This window comes from Tursiops truncatus, chromosome X (genome assembly GCF_011762595.2).
Source record: "Tursiops truncatus isolate mTurTru1 chromosome X, mTurTru1.mat.Y, whole genome shotgun sequence".
In the NCBI taxonomy this organism is placed as follows: domain Eukaryota; kingdom Metazoa; phylum Chordata; class Mammalia; order Artiodactyla; family Delphinidae; genus Tursiops; species Tursiops truncatus.
In genome coordinates this window covers 2,724,299-2,745,075 of record NC_047055.1, presented here as the reverse complement: position 1 = coordinate 2,745,075, position 20,777 = coordinate 2,724,299, and the positions used below count along the sequence as shown (strand labels likewise).

The following is a 20,777-nucleotide window of genomic DNA, read 5'->3' as shown; positions in this document are numbered from 1 at the left end:
TGATTTTCTCTGGGTATATACCCAGTAGTGGGATTGCTGGATCATATGGTAATTCTATTTTTAGTTTTTTAAGAACCTCCATACTGTTCTCCATAGTGGTTGTATCAATTTACATCCCAACCAACAGTGCAAGAGGATTCCCTTTTCTCTGCACCCTCTCCACCATTTGTTGTTTGTAGATTTTCTGATGATGCCCATTATAACTGGTGTGAGGTGATACCTCATTGTAGATTTGATTTGCATTTCTCTAATAATTAGTGATGTTGAGCAGCTTTTCATGTGCTTCTTGGCCATCTGTATGTCTTCTTTGGAGAAATGTCTATTTAGGTTTTCTGCCCATTTTTGTATTGGGCTGTTTGTTTCTTTAATATTGAGCTGCAGGGGCTGTTTATATATTTTGGAGATTAATCCTTTGTCAGTTGCTTCGTTTGCAAATATTTTCTCCCGTTCTGAGGGTTGTCTGTTCGTCTTATTTATGGTTTCCTTTGCTGTGCAGAAACATTTAAGTTTCATTAGGTCCTATTTGTTTATTTTTGTTTTTATTTCCATTACTCTAGGAGGTGGATCAAAAAAGATTTTGTGATTTATGTCAAAGAGTGTTCTTCCTATGTTTTCCTCTAAGAGTTTTATAGTGTTCGGTCTTACATTTAAGTCTCTAATCCATTTTGAGTTTACTTTCGTGTATGGTGTTAGGGAGTGTACTAATTTAATTCTTTTACATGTAGCTGTCCAGTTTTCCCAGCACCACTTACTGAAGAGACTGTCTTTTCTCAATTGTATATCCTTGCCTCCTTTGTCACAGATTAGTTGACCATAGGTGCGTGGGTTTACCTCTGGGCTTCCTATCTTGTTCCATTGATCTGTGTTTCTGTTTTTGTGCCAGTACCATACTGTCTTGATTACTGTAGCTTTGCAGTATAGTCTGAAGTCAGGGAGTCTGATTCCTCCAGCTCCGTTTTTTTCCCTCAAGACCTCTTTGGCTATTTGGGGTCTTTTGTGTCTCCATATAAATTTTAAGACTTTTTCTTCTAGTTCCATAAAAAATGCCATTGGCAATTTGATAGGGATTGCATTGAATCTGTAGATTGCTTTGGGTAGTATAGTCATTTCCACAATATTGACTCTTCCAATCCAAGAACATGGTATATCTCTCCATCTGTTGGTATAATCTTTAATTTCTTTCATCAGTGTCTTATAGTTTTCTGCATACAGGTCGTTTGTCTCCCTAGCTAGGTTTATTCCTAGATATTTTATTCTTTTTGTTGCAATGGTAAATGGGAGTGTTTCCTTAATTTCTCTTTCAGATAATTCATCATTAGTGTATAGGAATGCAAGAGAGTTCTGTGCATTAATTTTGTATCCTGCAACTTACCAAATTCATTGATTAGCTCTAGTAGTTTTCTGGTGGCATTTTTAGGATTCTCTGTGTATAGTATCATGTCATCTGCAAACAGTGACAGTTTTACTTCTTCTTTTCCAATTTGTATTCCTTTTATTTCTTTTTCTTCTCTGATTGCCATGACTAGGACTTCCAAAACTATGTTGAATAATACTGTTGAGAGTGGACATCCTTGTCTTGTTCCTGATCTTAGAGGAAATGCTTTCAGTTTTTCACCATTGAGAATGATGTTTGCTGTGGGTTTGTCATATATGGCCTTTATTATGTTGAGGTAGGTTCCCTCTATGCCCACTTTCTGGAGGGTTTTTATCTTAAATGGCTGTTGAATTTTTTCAAAAACTTTTCCTGCATCTATTGAGATGATCATATGGTTTTTATTCTTCAATTTGTTAATATGGTGTATCACATTGATTGATTTGCATATATTGAAGAATCCTTGCATCCCTGGGATAAATCCCACTTGATCATGGTGTATGATCCTTTTAATGTGTTTTTGGATTCTGTTTGCTAGTATGTTGTTCAGTATTTTTGCATCTATATTCATCAGTGATATTGCTCTGTAATTTTCTTTTTTTGTAGTATCTTTGTCTGGTATTGGTATCAGGGTGATGGTGGCCTCATAGAATGAATTCGGGAGTGTTCCTTCCTCTGCAATTTTTTGGAAGAGTTTGAGAAGGATGGGTGTTAACTCTTCTCTAAATGTTTGATAGAATTCACCTGTGAAGCCATCTGGTCCTGGACTTTTGCTTGTTGGAAGATTTTTAATCACAGTTTCAATTTCATTACATGTGATTGGTCTGTTCATATTTTCTATTTCTTCCTGGTTCAGTCTTGGAATGTTATACCTTTCTAAGAATTTTTCCATTTCTTCCAGGTTGTCCATTTTATTGGCATAGAGGTGCTTGTAGTAGTCCCTTAGGATGCTTTGTATTTCTGCGGTGTCTGTTGTAACTTCTCCTTTTTCATTTCTAATTTTATTGATTTGAGTCCTCTCCTTCTTTTTCTTGATGAGTCTGGCTAATGGTTTATCAATTTTGTTTATCTTCTCAAAGAACCAGCTTTTAGTTTTATTGATCTTTGCTACTGTTTTCTTTGTTTGTATTTCATTTATTTCTGCTCTGATCTTTATGATTTCTTTCCTTCTGCTAATTTTGGGTTTTGTTTGTTCTTCTTTCTCTAGTTCCTTTAGGTGTAAGGTGAGATTGTTTATTTGAGATTTTTCTTGTTTCTTGAGGTAGGCTTGTATAGCTATAAACTTCCCTTTTGGATTGTCATGTTTTCATTGTCATTTGTCTCTAGGTATTTTTTGATTTCCTCTTTGAGTTCTTCAGTGTTCTCTTGGTTATTTAGTAACGTATTGTTTAGCTTCCATGTGTTTGTGTTTTTTACGTTTTTTCCCCTGTACTTCATTTCTAATCTCATAGTGTTGTGGTCAGAAAAGATGCTTGATATGTTTTCAATTTTCTTCAATTTACTGAGGCTTGATTTGTGACACAAGATGTGATCTATCCTGGAGAATGTTCCATGTGCACTTAGAAGAAAGTGTCATCTGCTGTTTTGGGATGGAATGTCCTATAAATATCAATTAAATCTATCTGGTCTATCGTGTCATTTAAAGCTTCTGTTTCCTTATTTATTTTCATTTTGGTTGATCTGTCCATTGGTGTAAGTCAGGTGTTAAAGTCCCCCACTATTATTGTGTTACTGTTGATTTCCTCTTTTACAGCTGTTAGCAGTTGCCTTATATATTGAGGTGCTCCTATGTTGGGTGCATATATATTTATAATTGTTATATCTTCTTCTTGGATTGATCTCTTGATCATTATGTAGTGCCCTTCCTTGTCTCTTGCAACATACTTTATTTTAAAGTCTATTTTATCTGATATGAGTATTGCTACTACAGCTTTCTTTTGATTTCCATTTGCATAGAATATCTTTTTCCATCCCCTCACTTTCAGTCTGTATGTGTCCCTAGGTCTGAAGTGGCTCTCTTGTAGACAGCATATTTATGGGTCTTGGTTTTGTTTCCATTCGGCAAACCTCTGTCTTTTCGTTGGAGCATTTAATCCATTCACGTTTAAGGTAATTATCAATATGTATATTCCTATGACCATTTTCTTAATTTTGGGGGGTTTGTTTTTGTAGGTCCTTTTCTTCTCTTATGTTTCCCACTTAGAGACATTCCTTTAGCATTTGTGGTAGAGCTGGTTTGGTGGTGCTGAATTCTCTTAGCTTCTGCTTGTCTGTAAAGCTTTTGATTTCTCCATTGAATCTGAATGAGATCCTTGCTGGCTAGAGTAATCTTGGTTGTAGGTTCTTCCCTTTCATCACTTTAAGTATATCATGCCACTCCCTTCTGGCTTATAGAGTTTCTGCTGAGAAATCAGCTGTTAACCTTATGGGAATTCCCTTGTATGTTATTCGTCGTTTTTCCCTGGCTGCTTTCAATAATTTTTATTTTTGCCAGTTTGATTACTATGTGTCTCAGTGTGTTTCTCCTTGGGTTTATCCTGTATGGGACTCGCTGCATTTCCTGGACTTGGGTGGCTATTTCCTTTCCCATGTTAGGGAAATTTTCGACTATAATCTCTTCAAATTTTTTCTCAGGTCCTTTCTCTCTCTCTTCTCCTTCTGGTACCCCTATAATGCGAATATTGTTATGTTTAATGTTGTCCCAGAGGTCTCTTAGGCTGTCTTCATTTGTTTTCATTCTTTTTTCTTTATTCTGTTCCGCAGCAGTGAATTCCACCATTCTGTCTTCCAGGTCACTTATCTGTTCTTCTGCCTCAGTTATTCTGCTATTGATTCCTTCTAGTGTAGTTTTCATTTCAGTTATTGTATTGTTCATCTCTGTTTGTTTGTTCTTTAATTCTTCTAGGTTTTGTTAAACATTTCTTGCATCTTCTCGATCTTTTCCTCCATTCATTTTTTGAGGTCCTGGATCATCTTCACTATCATTATTCTGAATTCTTTTTCTGGAAGGTTGCCTATCTCCACTTCATTTAGTTGTTTTTCTGGGGTTTTATCTTGTTCCTTCATCTGTTACGTAGCCCTCTGCCTTTTCATCTTCTCTATCTTTCTGTGAATATGGTTTTTGTTCCACAGGCTACAGGATTGTAGTTCTTCTTGTTTCTGTATATGTCTTCTTATCTTTGCCATTCAAGTGGTTGTAACTCCCTATGGTTAAAGGACAAAGCAGTGTTCTGCCCAATATACCCAAGAGTTTGACAATGGAAATTAGAGCAGGTCCTTCTGTGAAGGGGTAGGTGATGGAAGATATTATCCACCCCCAGGAAAGAAAAGGAATTTCTTGCTGAACCTCTTAACTTAAACTGAGTACCTTGAGCATACAATCCTGAATATTAGCCCTAAGAATCCTAGCCTGTTCTAATACAGATGTGACAATAAATTGTGCAGCTACCAGTTCCTTAGAAACTTCACTGGGCCCAGAGTGGCAACTTGTTTTATGCAAAAAGCAATGGTTTCATTTCTTTGATAATAATCAAAAGGAGGAAAAAGGATTTTCTTCTCATTTGTTGGAGGTCAAATCAGTAAAGGCAAAAACTACTAAAGGAAGAGAAGGAAGAGGGAGAAATATATTCAAAAAACAAATTGAAAACTACTTGATTGTCTGCTCACAGCCTGACCCCATATTTGTAAAAAAGGTTAATAAGGCATAGTGAGCACCACCAGTATGCCCACAATCTATTGATGGAGACAGGCATTGCACAATAGTTATAGCACAAGCCTAAACATTAGATGTATGCACACTAATGAAACAAAAACAAGTGTTAAGTGAAACCAGAAGGAGGCTCTATTGATTCTGCTTAGAGTGTAGTGTTAGAGAAGGATTCATAAACCGGGTGATACTCAGAAGATGAGGTCACATTTAGTAGGTGATAGAAGGACTTTCCTAGCCAAAGAACAACACAGCAAAGGCAAAAATCCATATGAGAGCATGGAGTGTTAAGGGAATTAATGGTATCCCTGGACTTACAGGCTAAAAGGAAGCTGAGGTTATATTATAAAATAGCTTAATTGCCCACACCAAGAAATAAGGGTTTTATGGCCTTAAATGACACATTAGACCCATTGGACTTAATAGATATTTAAAGGACATTCTGTCCAAAAACATCCGAATATACATTCTTTTCTGTGCACATGGAAGTTCTCCAGGATAGATCACATTCTGGCCACAAAGCAAGTCTCAATAAATTTAAGAAGATCGATATTATATCAAGCATCTTTTCTGACCACAAAATATGAAACTAGGAATCAATTATAGGAAGAAAAATGGAGAAAACACAAACACGTAGATGCTAAACATCATGCTACTAAAAAACCAATGGGCTAACGAAAAAAATCAGAGAGGAAATCAGAAAATACCTTGAAACAAATGAAATGAAAGCACAACATTCAAAAAGCTATGGGATGCAGCAAATGCAGTTCTGAGAGGGAAGTTTATGGCAATACAAGCTTATGTCAGGAAACAAGAAAAATCTCAAATAAACAACCTAACCTACCATCTAAAGGAATTAGAAAAAGAAGAACAAAGAAAGTCCAGAGTCAGCAGAAGGAAGGAAATTATAAAGATCGGGGGGAAAAAAATGAAGTGGAGATCAAAAAGAAAAACCACCCACAACAATAGAAAAGATCAATGAAACCAAGAGCTGGGTTTTTGAAAAGATAAATAAAATTGACAAGACTTTAAGCTATGCTTATTAAGAAAAACAAGAGAGAGGATGCAAATAAACAAAATAAGAAATGAAAGAGGAGAAATTACAATGAATATTACAGAGATACAAAAAATCATAAGAGAATACTATGAATATATGCCAACAAATTGGACAACCTAGAAGGAATGGATAAATTCCTAGAAACATACACTCTTCCACAGTGGAGTCAGAAAGAACTAGACGATCTGAACAGACTGATCACTAGTAGTGAAATTGAATTAGTAATCAAAAAACTCCCAAAAAACAAAAGTCCAGGACTAGACAGCTTCACAGAGGAATTCTACTAAGTATACAAAGAAGAATTAATACCTATCCTTCTCAAACTATTCCAGAACATTGAAGAGGAGGGAACATCCCCAAATTCATTCTATGAGGCCATTATTACCATGATACCCAACCAAAGACATACAAGAAAAGAAAATTACAGGCCAATATCTCTGATGAATATAGATGCACAAATCCTCAAGAAAATACTAGCAAACCAAATCCAACAATATATAAAAAGAATTATATACCATGATCAAGTGGAAATTATTCTAGGATCCAATAGTGGTTCAATATCCACAAATCAATCAGCATGGTATACCACATTAACAAAAGGAAAGACAAAAACCACATGATCATCTCAATAGATGCAGAAAAAGCATTCTACAAAATTCAACATCCATTTATAATAAAAACTCTCCAGAAAGTGGGCATAGAGGGAACATATCTCAAAATAATAAAGGCCAACTATGACAAACCCACAGCTAACATTGTGTTTTCAATGGTGAAAAGCTGAAAGCTTTTCCTCTAAAATCAGGAACAAGACAAGAATGCCCACTCTTGCCATTTCTGTTTAACATAGTATTGGAAGTCCTAGCCACAGCAATAAAACAAGAAAAAAAAAGGCATCCATATTAGAAGGAAAGAGGTAAAACAGTCACTCTTTGCAGATGACATGACACTATACATAGAAAATGCTAAAGTCTCCACCAAAAAACTATTAGAATTAATAAATTAATTCAGTAAAGTTGTAGGATTCAAGATTAATATACAGAAATCTGTTGCTGTTCTATACACTAATAATAAACTATCAGAAAAAGGAAACAAGAAAACGATCCCATTTACAATTGTATTAGAAAGAATAAAATAAGAAGGGATAAATTTAACCAAGGAAGCGAAGGACCTATATTCTGAAAACTGTAAGTCATTGATGAAGGAAATGGAAGATGATACAAACAAATGGAAAGATATCCCATGTTTACAGATTGGAAGAATTAAAATAGTTAAATTGTTTAATATTGTTAAAATGTCCATACTACTCAAAGCAATACACAGATTTAATACAATCCCTATCAAAATATCCATGACATTTTTCACAGAACTAGCACAAATAATCCTAAAATTTGTATGGGAGTGCAGAAGACCCCAAAGAGCCAAAGCAATCTTGAGGAAAAACAACAAAGCTGGAAGTCATGATCCCTGACTTCAGACTGTATTACAAAGCTACAGTAATCAAAACAGTATGGTACTAGCACAAAAACAGAAATATAGATCAATAGAACAGGATAGAAAGCCCAGAAATAAACCCACATACTTATGGCCAATTAAACTATGACAAAGGAGGCAAGAATATACAATGGAGAAAAGACAGCCTCTTCAATAAATGTTGCTGGGAAAACAGCTACCTACATGTCAAAGAATGAAATTCAAACACTCCCTCATACGATATACAAAAATAAACTCAAAATGGATTAAAGACCTAAATGTAAGACTGGAAACCATAAAATTCCTAGAAGAAAACATAGGCAGAGCACTCTTTGACATAAGTGTTAGCAGTATATTTTTGGATTGTCCCTTTAAGCAAAGGAAACAAAAGGATAAGTAAACAAATGGGACCTAACTAAACTTAAAAGTGTTTGTGCAGCAAAGGAAACCATCAGCAAAACAAAAAGACAACCTACTGAATGGGAGAAAATATTTGCAAATGATACATTCAATAAGGGGTTAATATCCAAAATATATAAACAGTTCATATAACTCAATATCAAAAACAACCCAAAAACCTTGATTAAAAAAGAGGGAGAAGACCTGAACAGACATTTTCCCAAAGACATACAGATGGTCAACAGTCACATGAAAAGATGCTCAATATTCCTAACCATCATGGAAATGCAAATCAAAACCACAATGAGATATCACCTCACATGTATTATAATGGCTGTCATCAAAAAGACCACAAATAACAAACTTGGCAAGGATATGGAGAAAAGGGAAACCTAGTACACTAGTACAATGTTAGTGGGAATGTAAGTTGGTGCAGCCACTATGGAAAACAGTATGGAGGTTCCTCAAAAAACTAAAAATAGAACTACCATATGATCTAGAAATTCTACTCCTGGGTGTATATATGCATAAAATGAAAATATTAATTTGCAAAGATTATCTGCACCCCAAGGTTCAAAGCAGCATTATTTGCAATAGCCAAGATATGGAAGCAAGCTAAGTGTCCATCAACAGATGAATGGATAAAGACAATATATTGTGTGTGTTTGTGTGCGTGTGTGTGGAGGGGTAAAATGGGATGTTACTCAACCATAAAAAAGAATGAAGTTTTGATATTTGCAACAGCAACATGGATGGACTTGAAGGGTATTACGCTCAGTGAAATAAGTCAGACAAGGAAAGACACATACTGTATGTTATCACTTATATACAGAATCTAAATATTACAACAAACTAATGAATATAAGAAAACAGAAACAGACTCCCAGATATAGAGAACAAACTAGTTCTTACCAGCGGGAAGGGGACTTGCGGGAGGGCAAGATTGGGGTAGGGGATTAAGAGACACAAACTATATTATGTATAAAATAAGTAAAATACAGGGATATACTGTACAGCACAGGGAATATAGCCAATAATTTATAATAACTTTAAATGAAGTATAATGTATTAAAATATTGAATCACTATGTTGTATACCTGAAACTAATATAATATTTTAAATTAACTATACTTAAATTTTTAAAAATGAAATAAGGGTTTTAGTCCATAGGCTATAAGTTCTTGTGGACATGCCTGAAATAGGGAGATGGTATGGCCAGATGTATAATTTGGAAAGATTGCTCAACCTGCAAAATGGATGCCTGGTTAGAAAGAGTGAAGCTAAAGCCAAGACAGAAGTTAAAAGGCCATCACAATGTTTGGTGTGAATGACATTTAGGACACAATATAGAGTATTAGACAGTGGGATGAATTAAGTGGAATAGGGAGGAGATCTAAGTGGCAGAATATAACTGGTGGCTTTTCATGATGGTTAAGAAAGAAAAGGAGGAAGTCTATGGAAGGATTCTAGATGACACAGAGTTTGTAACTTTTGCAAGTACTTGGCTAATGATGGAATTCATTCACCCACTGGGGAACAGAACTCTTCCCCTTTAGGCCTTCTCTTTCTTCTCTCCTTCCTCCCTGAACTTTGGGCTCCTGTAAGCCCTCAAATTCCCTCACGTAGAGTCCTACCCCTTCTCCTCAGTTTCATTTTTTTTCATGGAGGAGCAGGGGTAGAGTGGCTTGGGAAATGGATACTGCAGAAAGGCTATCTATCAGACAATCAGAACTACAGCATTCCCAGAATGGCCCCCTCAACGTATATTGTATTGGTTATGATGGCACTAGCATCTCTTTGCCTTTAGTTGCTTTGCCAAATGCCTCCTTCTGTTACTCGAGCCTTGGTATGTGCCAGCCCCAGGAATATGGGAAGTAAATATCAATCCTGCCATGATAACACCAATGAGAAGGCATTCCCTTTGAACTCATACTGTCAGAGAATGATTGCTAGCTTGCTTGCTTGATTAAGTCAGTCACTCATTCAACAAATACTAAGACATTATATTAGACAGTTAATGTACAGAGATCATAAGACATTTGAGGTCCCATCCTTTCATTGAGCTTATAGTCTAGTGGAAAAAGACAGAAAATATATAAGTAAATAAATAAAGATAATATCATACAGTGATAAGTGCTATAAAAAATAAAACAGAGTTTATGAAGTGGGGAGGGGTTTCATTAGATACAGTGATCACAGAAAACCCTTTTGAGGGGGTGGCTTTTAAGCAGGAAAATGGAAAATAAGCAAAAGCCAGAGCTTGCTGGAGAATATTTCAGGCCACAAACAAACAAACAACCACAAAAAAACAGAAAGTGCAAAGTCTTCTAAGTGGGAAACATCTTGCAGTGTTGCAGTGTTCTAGGAACTGGCAGAAGGCTGATGTAAAGGGGAAAGAGATACGAGATGAGGTTGAAGAGATAAACAACAACCTAAATACAGGATCTAAGCCAAGGCAGGGAACACAAAAGAAGGTTTTAGAGAAAAAAAAATAATCAGTTTGGTTTGGGCATATTCAGTAAAAGTACAAGAGTTCTGATGAACATAACAACTACAGCCTAAGGTTGGCATACATATAAAACCAAATGGAAACAAACACTGTATACGTTTATAACTAATTCAAATACTTAGTCAGGATTTTAAATTATCCAAAGTTACAGGGTAAGTTATAGGCACTAGTTACTGGCAAATCAGGACAAATTTGGATTTCTGGCATGAATTATATGTGTTTATGCATTTATTGAAATGATCAAGTGGTTTTTGTCCTTTATTCTATTGATATGGTGTATTACATTGATTGATTTTTGGATGTTAAGCCAACTTTATATTCCTGGGATATATCCCACTTAAAGATAGTGGATAATCCATTTATAAGTTTTTTTAATTTGGTTTACTAGTATTTTGTTGAAGATCTTTGTGTTTATATTCATAAAGAATATTTGTCTTTGCTTTTCTTTTCTTGTGATCTTTGGTTTTGGTAGCATAGTGATACTGACCTGACTGTCACCTCCTCTTCTGTATTTTACAAGACTTTGTGAAGACTTAGTATTCATTCTTCGTTAACTGTCTGGTAAAATCAATGGTGAAACCACCTGGACCTGGGTTTTTCCTTGTGGGAAGTTATAAAATTACTAATTAAGTCTCCTGTTATAGGTCCAATAAAAATTTCTATTTTTTTTCCTCAGTCAGTTTCAGTAGTTTGTGTGTTACTAGTAATTTTTCCATTTCATCTAAGCTATATAATTTGTTGACCTATAATTTGCAGCTCATAGTTTTCCTGTATAATCCTACTTATTTCTGTATTTATTTAATCTGTATATAAATAAATTATAATATATATAATTTATTATATATAATATATAATTATAATATATATATTTATTAAATATATAATATTTATATATTTAAATAAATTTAAATATATAAATTCTGTATTTATATAATCCTATTTATTTCTGTAAGGTCAGTAGTGATGTCCCCTCTTTCATAATTTTAGTAATATGATTATTCTCGTTTTTTTTTTGTGTGTGTGTGTGTGTGTGTGTTTTGTGTTCCCCACAGCCCTTAGTCAGTCTAGCTAAAGGTTCATCAGTTTTACTGATCTTTTCAAAGTGCCAACTTTTAGATTATTTGATTTTCTTTAATGTTTTTCTATTTTATTTAATTTCACTCTAATATTTATTATTTTCTTCCTTCTGCTTCTTTTGGGTTTAGTTTGCTCTTCTCTTTCTAGTTTCTTAAGGTGGAAGGTCAGGTTCTTCTTTTTAATACAGGCTTTACAGTTATAAATTTCTCTCTGAACACTGCTTTAGGCTGTTTTTACATTGTGCATAATTTTCACCAATTTCAAAATATTTTCTAATTTCCCTTGTGATTTCTTCTTTGAGCCATTGTTTATTTAGGAGTGTGTTATTTAATTTCAACATATTTGTGAATTTCCCAAATTCCCTTCTGTTATCGATGTCTAATTTCATTCAATTGAGGTTAGATAACACACTTTGTATGGTTCTAATACTTTTAAACTGATTGCATCTTGTTTTATGGCCTAACATATAGTCTAAAACAGAAAATGTTCCATGTGCACTCGAGAATAATGTGTTCTGATATTGTTTGGTAGAGCGCAATATAAATGTTTACTAGATCTAGTTGGTTTGTAGTGTGTTCAAGTCTTCTAGTTCTATGTTGATGTTCTGTCTAGTTGTTCTATTGGAAGTGGAATATTAAAATATTCAGTTTTTATTGTTGAATTGTCTATTTCTCCTTTCAATTCTTGTCAGTTTTACTCCATGTATTTCGGGGTTCTATGATTAGGTGCATATATCTTTATAATTGTTATATCTTCCTGATGGATTGACCATTTTGTCATTATAAAATCTTCCAGGCTTCTACAGAGTAGGGGTAAAGAGGATGGGAACAGAGTTCTCTGGCCTTACTGAGAATCAGCCATTTTTCTTGACTAACACTCCTCAGATTGTTGTGAGCCTTTGGTTAGAGTTTGGAGAGGAAGTTTATTTTGCCAATTTTTGAAAATGTTCTTGTTGCTTTTATGGAAGAGTGGATTTTCAGAAGTTCTCACTTCACCACTCCAGAATTGCTTCCTTATTAGAGATTTTAAGGTTAACTTTAACTGCCCACTTAAGAATTTAAACCACTCTCTCCTTCTTAATGTACTTTATTTGGTTTCCTGGACAATATGTTCCCTGAAGTTTCCTCATGCTTCAGCTATCCTATCCTTCACATTTACTGAGTTATTCTCTTCTCTTTAGCCTCTAAATGTTGTAGATGACTTCTCCAGCCTTATGGCTTTAAATATCATCTATATGTATGAAACCTGAATTAAATCTCCAGTCCAGATATCTTTTCTGAACACCAGACTTACATTCCATATAATCAGCACCCAGAAGCACTAGTTGTGTCCCTTATCAAGCATGACCCCCATCAGGTGTAACCATTATCCTGACTATTGTTTCTATGTGTAAATTCCTTCCTGGCATTTGTTGGGAAATTTATATATTTTTTCTGAATTTCAAATACTGAGAAAAATAGTTGAGAAATCAGCAAAATGGAAAAAGTATTATAATTCTACTATAAGAATTAAAGCTTAACAATAGACACAGAAGCATGACTGGCTTAAAGAAATCTACTAATGTCAAGTGAAAAGCAAGAACAGGAAATGCTGGCACACTGAGTCAAAAGTATTGAAATTCTAAATATCAACACAGGAGTACATGTTGATCGGATCAGTTGATTTTGCTTATTATAAGTGTATCTTTGTAGCCCTGTATGCTGCTAATAGCAAGTCATTCTTGCAAATTAGATATTAAGTCTATATGCATAGTATACAATATACAAACCCTGTGAGTGTCTTTTCAAGATATAGCAAGTTTGAGAAGCAAAATAAACCCTTAAACTGGCAATTTTGACATTTGATTTTGTATAGTTCTGTTACCTTGCTAAGAGATCCAAATGTTTTAATTCAAATACTACCCAATAAGGTTTGCTGGTGTTTTCCAGTGTTTGAGTATCTTCTACAGTAATGTTACTGGCATTTGCTAATACTTCTAAACCTGTTATTTCTTATTTTAAAAAGTTGTATATCCATAATAATAAGCAAAGAGCATGAAAGTCTGAAGTGTTTTATGAATAACATTTAATTTATGAAATTCTTGGGAATTCCAACTCTTATTCCTGATTTCCATAGTTTAATATGATAGAAATTTGGAAATACTACCAACAGCAATGACAGATGAAATATTAAAGACTTCTAACACCACAGATTAGTTTTGCCTATTTTTATATATGACATAAATGGAATCATGCACTATATACATAGATGTGTCTGGCTTTCACTCAGCATTAAACCTGTGACCTCATTCAGATTGAGTTGTTGAGTATAATATACTTGTCATTCTTATATAGTATTCCATTTTATGAATATGTCACAGATATTTTTATTGACATATAGTTGATTTACAATGTTGTATTAATTTCTTTGTCACAGATTTTTAATCCATTTTGATGGACATTAGGGTAGTATCAAGTCTACTAAAATTAGCTCTGCTATGAACATTCATGATATGCCTTTGGTAGACATAAGTACTGATTTATGTTTGGAAATTACTCAGGACTAGAGATGCTAGGCTATATGATACATGTATGTCCAGCACTAGTAGATACCACCAAACAACATCCCAAAACCTTTGTACAAATTTACATTCCTATCAGCAATTCACTTTAGTTATCCTAGTGGGTGTGGAGTAATATTCTCTGGACTGCAATTTGCATTTCCCTGCTGACTAATGTAATTGATCACTTTATGTGGGTGATTGGAAAACCCTGTTTTATAAGGTGACTGTTCAACACTTTGGCCTTTTTTTTTTCTATTGAGGTTTCTGACTACTACTTATAGACTTGTAGGGGATATCAATAATTATGGATTTGAGTAATTTGTCATGTACATGCAATGCAAATATTTTTCCCACTCTATGGCTTGCCTTTTCACCATTATCTTTTGATAAAGAGAATCTCTTAATTTTTAACATATTCCAAGTCATCCTCTTTTACCTTTGTGGTTAGTGCTATTCTATGTCCTGTTTAAGTAATTTATATCTCTTCTAATATCATAAAGATATTCTCTTATGTTTTCTTCTAAAAGCTTTATTGTTTTACCTTTCACCTTTTCACATTTAGATTTGTAACCCATCTGGAATTTATTTTTGTGTATGAGAGAGATAAAGCACCCCCCACCTCTGTGTGTGTGTGTGTGTGTGTGTGTGTGTGTGTGTGTACTTTCTGCTATGCCCCATTAGTCTATTTTTCTATCTTTGCAACAATAATACATATTGCTTTAAAGTATACCAAAGCTTTAACACTTTAAAATAAGTCTTCTTATCTGGTATTGGATTTGATTTGATTGTAAACTCTGATTGTAAACTCTCCAGCTTTGTCTTTTTCAAGATTGTCTTAGCTATTTTTGGCACTCTTATATTTCTATTTAAACTTGAGAATCAGTGTTGTTTTCTTTGTATTTATCCTGCTTGGTGTTTACCAATTTCTTGAATCTTTGGATTGATAACTTTCATCAGTTTTAAGAATGACTGACCTTTAGCCACTTAATGATTGCTTTTGCTCATTTCTCTTCCTGTTTTTCTTCTACAAAATTACACATGACAATATATTTTACTGTGTCCCACATATTCATTTACTCTTTTCTGTGTTTTTGTCTCTCTGTACTTCAGTTTTGCCATTTTCTATTTAACTATTTCTAAGATCTCTAATCCTGTCTTCTACTTATTAAATCCACCCTTTGAATTCTGAATTTTTGATATTGTACTTTTCCATAACTAATTTCTAATTTATTCTCCTTTATAGATCCCAATTTTCTGTTGAAATTCCCTATCTTTTATCTATTTTATTCATCTTTTCCCTTTTTTCTTGAACATATTAACCATAGTTTTTTTTTTTTTTTTTTTTACGGTACACGGGCCTCTCACTGTTGTGGCCTCTCCCGTTGCAGAGCACAGGCTCCGGATGCACAGGCTCAGCAGCCATGGCTCACGGGCCCAGCCACTCTGCGGCATGTGGGATCTTCCCGGACCGGGGCACAAACCCGTGCCCCCTGCCTCGGCAGGCGGACTCTCAACCACTGCGCCACCAGGGAAGCCCTAACCATAGTTTTTAAAAGTCCTTATCTACAATCTGATATCTGAATCACTTGTAGGTCTGTTTTCATATTCTGGTTTTGGTTTTGGATCTTGGTTTTAGATCACATTATTCTGCCTATTGGTATGCCTAATGATTTTTTATTGGATTCCAGACGTTGTGTAATAAAAATATAGAGTTTTCAGATGATGTTGACTTCCACGAGAGAGACTTCATTCTTTCCTTTGTTAGGCAGATAGTGTGGGATAATTATCACCTTAATCCCATAAGGCACTGAGCTGTGTCATGGTTTTGGTTAAACTTAGTCTGTCTCTGATATTCCCTTATATTTAGGACATAGCTTCTCCAGGATTTTAAATGGATAGCCTAGCATGTCATCTTTTTTATAGCATTGGGATACTGTAGGAAAGCCAGCTCTACTTTCCAAAGGTTTTCATGTTAGTTATTATACTTTGTGCAAATTCAAAATTCAGCAACTGTATTGAGAGGGGTATCAGTCAAGAGGCTGAGATCTCTTAGATCTCTACTTTTATCACTTTAGTGTTGTGTGACCATCAGAATTATTACTTTTTTTTTTTTTTTTTTTGCGGTACATGGGCCTCTCACGGTTGTGGCCTCTCCCCTTGCGGAGCACAGGCTCCAGACGCGCAGGCTCAGCGGCCATGGCTCACGGGTCCAGCCGCTCCGCGATATGTGGGATCTTCCCAGACCGGGGCACGAACCCATGTCCCCTGCATCAGCAGGCGGACTCTCAACCACTGCGCCACCAGGGAAGCCCTACTTTTTTTTTAATATATCATCCAGCAGCAGCCCTATGCCCAGGGCCAAACTTGAATTCCAAGTTGCAATCCATGGCCAGAATTGGCAAGTACCACCAAGAATGAAGAAGGTACAGGTCACAGATTCATCTGTGAGAGGTTCTACCCTTTCTCCAGAATTTTAGTCTCTTCAATCCTTATTGCTTAACAGTTCTGGGTCTCCTAATTGTTCATGAGGGGAGCATTGTTTATCCACAAACAACTCTATCCTACCCAGAGTGGAAGTAATACTCATCTAACTTGATAGTAAATCCATTAGGACAGAAATGTACAAGTCACCCTTGAGTTCTCTCTTTTTCTAATATTCCACAACTAATTCATTGGAGGATCCTCTGGGATTGTCCTTCATAATATATCCAGAATCAAATTACTTCTTACCACTTATGCCACTAGCACTCTTACCTGAGCCATTATCATCTCTCATCTGAAATACTGCAATAACCTCTTAACTGGACTTCCTGCTTCTACCTTTCTTATACTTATATTTTTAACAGAGTATCCATAATGATTCTTTAAAAACCATAAATCAGATAACATAATTATTTTCTTCAAAATATTCCAATCACTCCCCATTTTCCCTCAGAATAAAATTCAAAGCCTTTTAATGTTCTTCAAGACTTAGATGACCTGATCCCCTCTTTGATCTCATATCTGATATACTTATCTGACTCCCTGGCTGTTCCCTCTAACTAGAGTATTATTTACTCAAATATCTGCCTTGTTAAACCTTTTACCTCATCAAAATTTCTGCCCAAATATCACTTTTTCAAAGAGGCCTATGCTGATTACTCTATTTTAAATTTCAATGGCAATGCTCATCTTCCACCTAGACATGACTGACCCCACCTTATTCTGTAGTACTTTTATGTCTTCTCATGGTGCTTCTCATTTTACAACATACTTTACTTTTTCATATAGTGTTTGTTTTCTCTTTTGCCATCACTCTGTCCTCTACAGTGTAAGCTCCATACGGGCACGTCTTTGTTTTATTCATGGATACATTCCAAGCTCCTAGAACAGAGCCTGGCCCATGGGAGACAATCTGTAAATATTTGACAATGATTGAAAAAAATATGTCACACACAATTACTTGGGTCTTTTCAAACGCACTTTCTACTTCAAAATACAGAGATAAATCTAATTTAGAGATGATCAACACAGACCTTGATATATTGCTCTGATGACTCCCAAATGAAACTTACTCTGAAATTCTTAGTCAGAAACTCACTCTAATTCTATTCAATTTTGATTTTTCTAATTCATTTGAAAATAGGCTATGTATCTATTCATTTCTCTGCCAGATTTACAGCTACTGGCAAAGGCAGTACTCTCTAAAAATGAGGAAATTTCTAGAGTCTCTTCCCGTCTACCATTTACTGTAGGGAATTAGATAGAACTACAGTATATGAGGATGCAGGTAGAATAAGCATTTCAAAAATACAAACACATTCTGTTTGAGGGATCTTGCCTTTAGGAAGCTACTACCGTACTTTATATTAGTTCTATCTTAGTTTGTCTTCTGGATAATTTAGGAAACAGATGTTAATGTTTCAATATAATGAAAGGCAAATTAGTCTAAAATGGTGAAATAAGGTTTCCTGTCTAGAAGGAAAACTATTAAAGGTTAAATCTCCTCCAGATCAGTTAGTACTACTCCACCCCACTCCCCTTCCTCACTCACATACCAGCCTGAATTAAAGGTCTCAGCTTTTGAAACTACTAAGGGACAGAATAGGAAATATTCTGTTTCTTTTGGAAAAAGATCAGGCAAACAGAAAGTGAGAAAATACATACAGCTGCCAAACTTCAGTGGGCAGGCATGCACATCCATAGGAAAATCTTCCAAATGCATGGGACACTCGGCATGAATTGTTAACCTAAAAGGAAGAACAACAGAACATGAAATAAAGCTAAAATGAATGATATTAAACATGGAGCTGAGTTCTCGTTCACCAGCAATGGAGTGCTGCTAAGAATAATGGGATTTTATTTGTTTAGGTTCACTGAGATCCAAGACTTTATGAACACAAGGGATGGATTAAATGAACTAGATAGCCTCTCAAGGTAGCATTCAATATTAGATTTTTAGATCAGATATAAATCCCACCTTACCACCTTTAGGAAAACAAATATCATTTGTCTATCCTAACTGAGCTCCCTTAGCTACTTCACCACCAGAGAAGTCTGGAAACACCAGGTACTGACTCATTCACTCCTGATAGCAGTTTAATTATTTCCAAAATAATTCTCCTCATCAGGCTATCATGTGAGTTAAATAATTTAGAGATTGCACTGGAGAGGAGAGATGTATAGAAAGAATATCTTTCTTTTTATATTTATTTATTTGATTGCGCCGGATCTTAGTTGCAGTAGGCAGGATCCTTAGTTGCAGTTCGTGGGTTCCTTAGTTGTGGCATGTGAACTCTTAGTTGCAGTATGCATGTGGGATCTAGTTCCCTGACCAGGGATTGAACCCGGGCCCCCTGCAACGGGAGCGTGGAGTCTTAACCACTGCACCACCAGGGAAGTCACTAGAAAGAATATCTTTAACCTGATAATAAACAAGCACAAAAGATGGCTCTGCTGCTTACAGCAACTGCTATAGCTTTGTTTAAGAAGATGGTTCTTCGAGAATACATACACACACTTGTACATGTACACACACACACACAGTAGCTGGCCAGAAAAAAAATACAAAGTTTATGGAGGACATCAAAAACCTCAGAGGTCAAGTCTGAAGAGCTCATGTTCTCTTAATAGGGACAACATATTGGAGAGACTGTTCATGGATCCCTCAGTGGAAATCTGGATAGGGTACGACTTGCCATGCCCACATACTCATTCTTCTGCATCAGTCTGTCTAAATAATCGATTCCAAAGTTTCCCCTCTGTTTTCCTGCAGATATTTTTGAGCCTCAACTTTCTTTGGCCTAGAAAGTAGCCTGCTATGTGTAAATGGGACTCACACAGCAAAAATTCAGAATTATTTGACACCTAACTCTGATGAGCTATTTCTAGCTAACCTGTATACCTCCTGGTTTTATTGGATTCAATCTCTGCTATTCTCTTGGAGCTTTAGGTGGCCAACTGGCAAGAATCTCCAATCCTGGTTAATTCTTTTTTTTTTTTTTTTTTTTTTTTTTTGGCGGTACGCGGGCCTCTCACTGTTGTGGCCTCTCCCGTTGCGGACCACAGGCTCCGGACGCGCAGGCTCAGCGGCCATGGCTCGCGGGCCCAGCCGCTCTGCGGCGTGTGGGATCTTCCCGGACCGGGGCACGAACCCGTGTCCCCTGCATCGGCAGGCAGACTCTCAACCACTGCGCCACCAGGGAAGCCCCTGGCTAATTCTTAAGCATGATAAATGTGTGACACCTCATAAGTGATCAGAGTAGCAGTAGTAGATATTGCTCAAAGCAGGCTGACTAAAGCAAACATGCTCAAGTGTTTATTAGCAAGAACCCTAGGCTGGAAGGCAGAAGCCAAGTGTGTGCCCTTCAGCAAATATTTACCCATATCTTATTTTCCATTTCCTTATCTAAATAGTAACAGGTGGGAAGTAGATGGCAAGTGTCCTTGCAGCTCTAACTAATCCCTTAGATATTTATAAAAATTCCCATGTGTCTTGGACAAAAGCTCTATTCCCAAGTCAGCCTGCAATACCCTACCAATCTACCCTTTATTCTTAAGGCATAAATAGGGGGTTTCATGACTCAAAGAATCTGATATAAGAGAAATGTCTTTCACTGAGAAGCTTGCTCCTGTTTGAGAATTAAAAGATTTCATGAGGGTTTAATAAAGAAAATTGTGTTCCTTCTCTCCACTTATATTAGTATTTCCAAGATACTGCGTCTTATGAGTAATGCCAAGGGGAAATTACTTTATGTCTACCCAGCTGTCCTAGGGACATGGCAAATAAAACCACAACAAATAGATAAAGCAAGGTGCAAAAGGTATCGATTTCTGCTTAGGAGCAGAACTGATTCATAATAACTTTCCTATCTTCCTTCCCATCCACCTAAGCATAGAGCAGTGATGAGAAGGCAGATGTTGGTTGGGGTGGGGTACTTCACAAGCCAAATTATGCTATGCTCTTTTCCTTGGTTCTTAAATGCATCCTAATGCTCTCTGAACAACTGCATCATACTGTCTTCTCTTCTTGCCTTCCCTCCTCCTTGTTACAACTTTCAAGACCCTTCAAGCTTTTTCTGCAGCAGAAAGCATCCTGACTACACTCAGGCTAATAGACTCATCACCACAATCTATGCCATAAACAGATCCATCCCCTTCAAAACT

The 20,777-nt window shown here is 35.9% G+C and overlaps 1 protein-coding gene across 1 annotated transcript in view; it reads right to left on the bottom strand.

Moving 5' to 3' along the window:
* The window catches only part of GABRA3 (gamma-aminobutyric acid type A receptor subunit alpha3), a 151,687-nt gene that overhangs the window by 39,476 nt on the left and 91,434 nt on the right, over positions 1 to 20,777 (bottom strand). Inside the window, exon 5 of the mRNA XM_019939255.3 lies at positions 18,279 to 18,361. Within this exon, the coding sequence (XP_019794814.2) occupies positions 18,279 to 18,361 (83 nt within the window). The remainder of the gene's footprint in view (positions 1 to 18,278; positions 18,362 to 20,777) is intronic.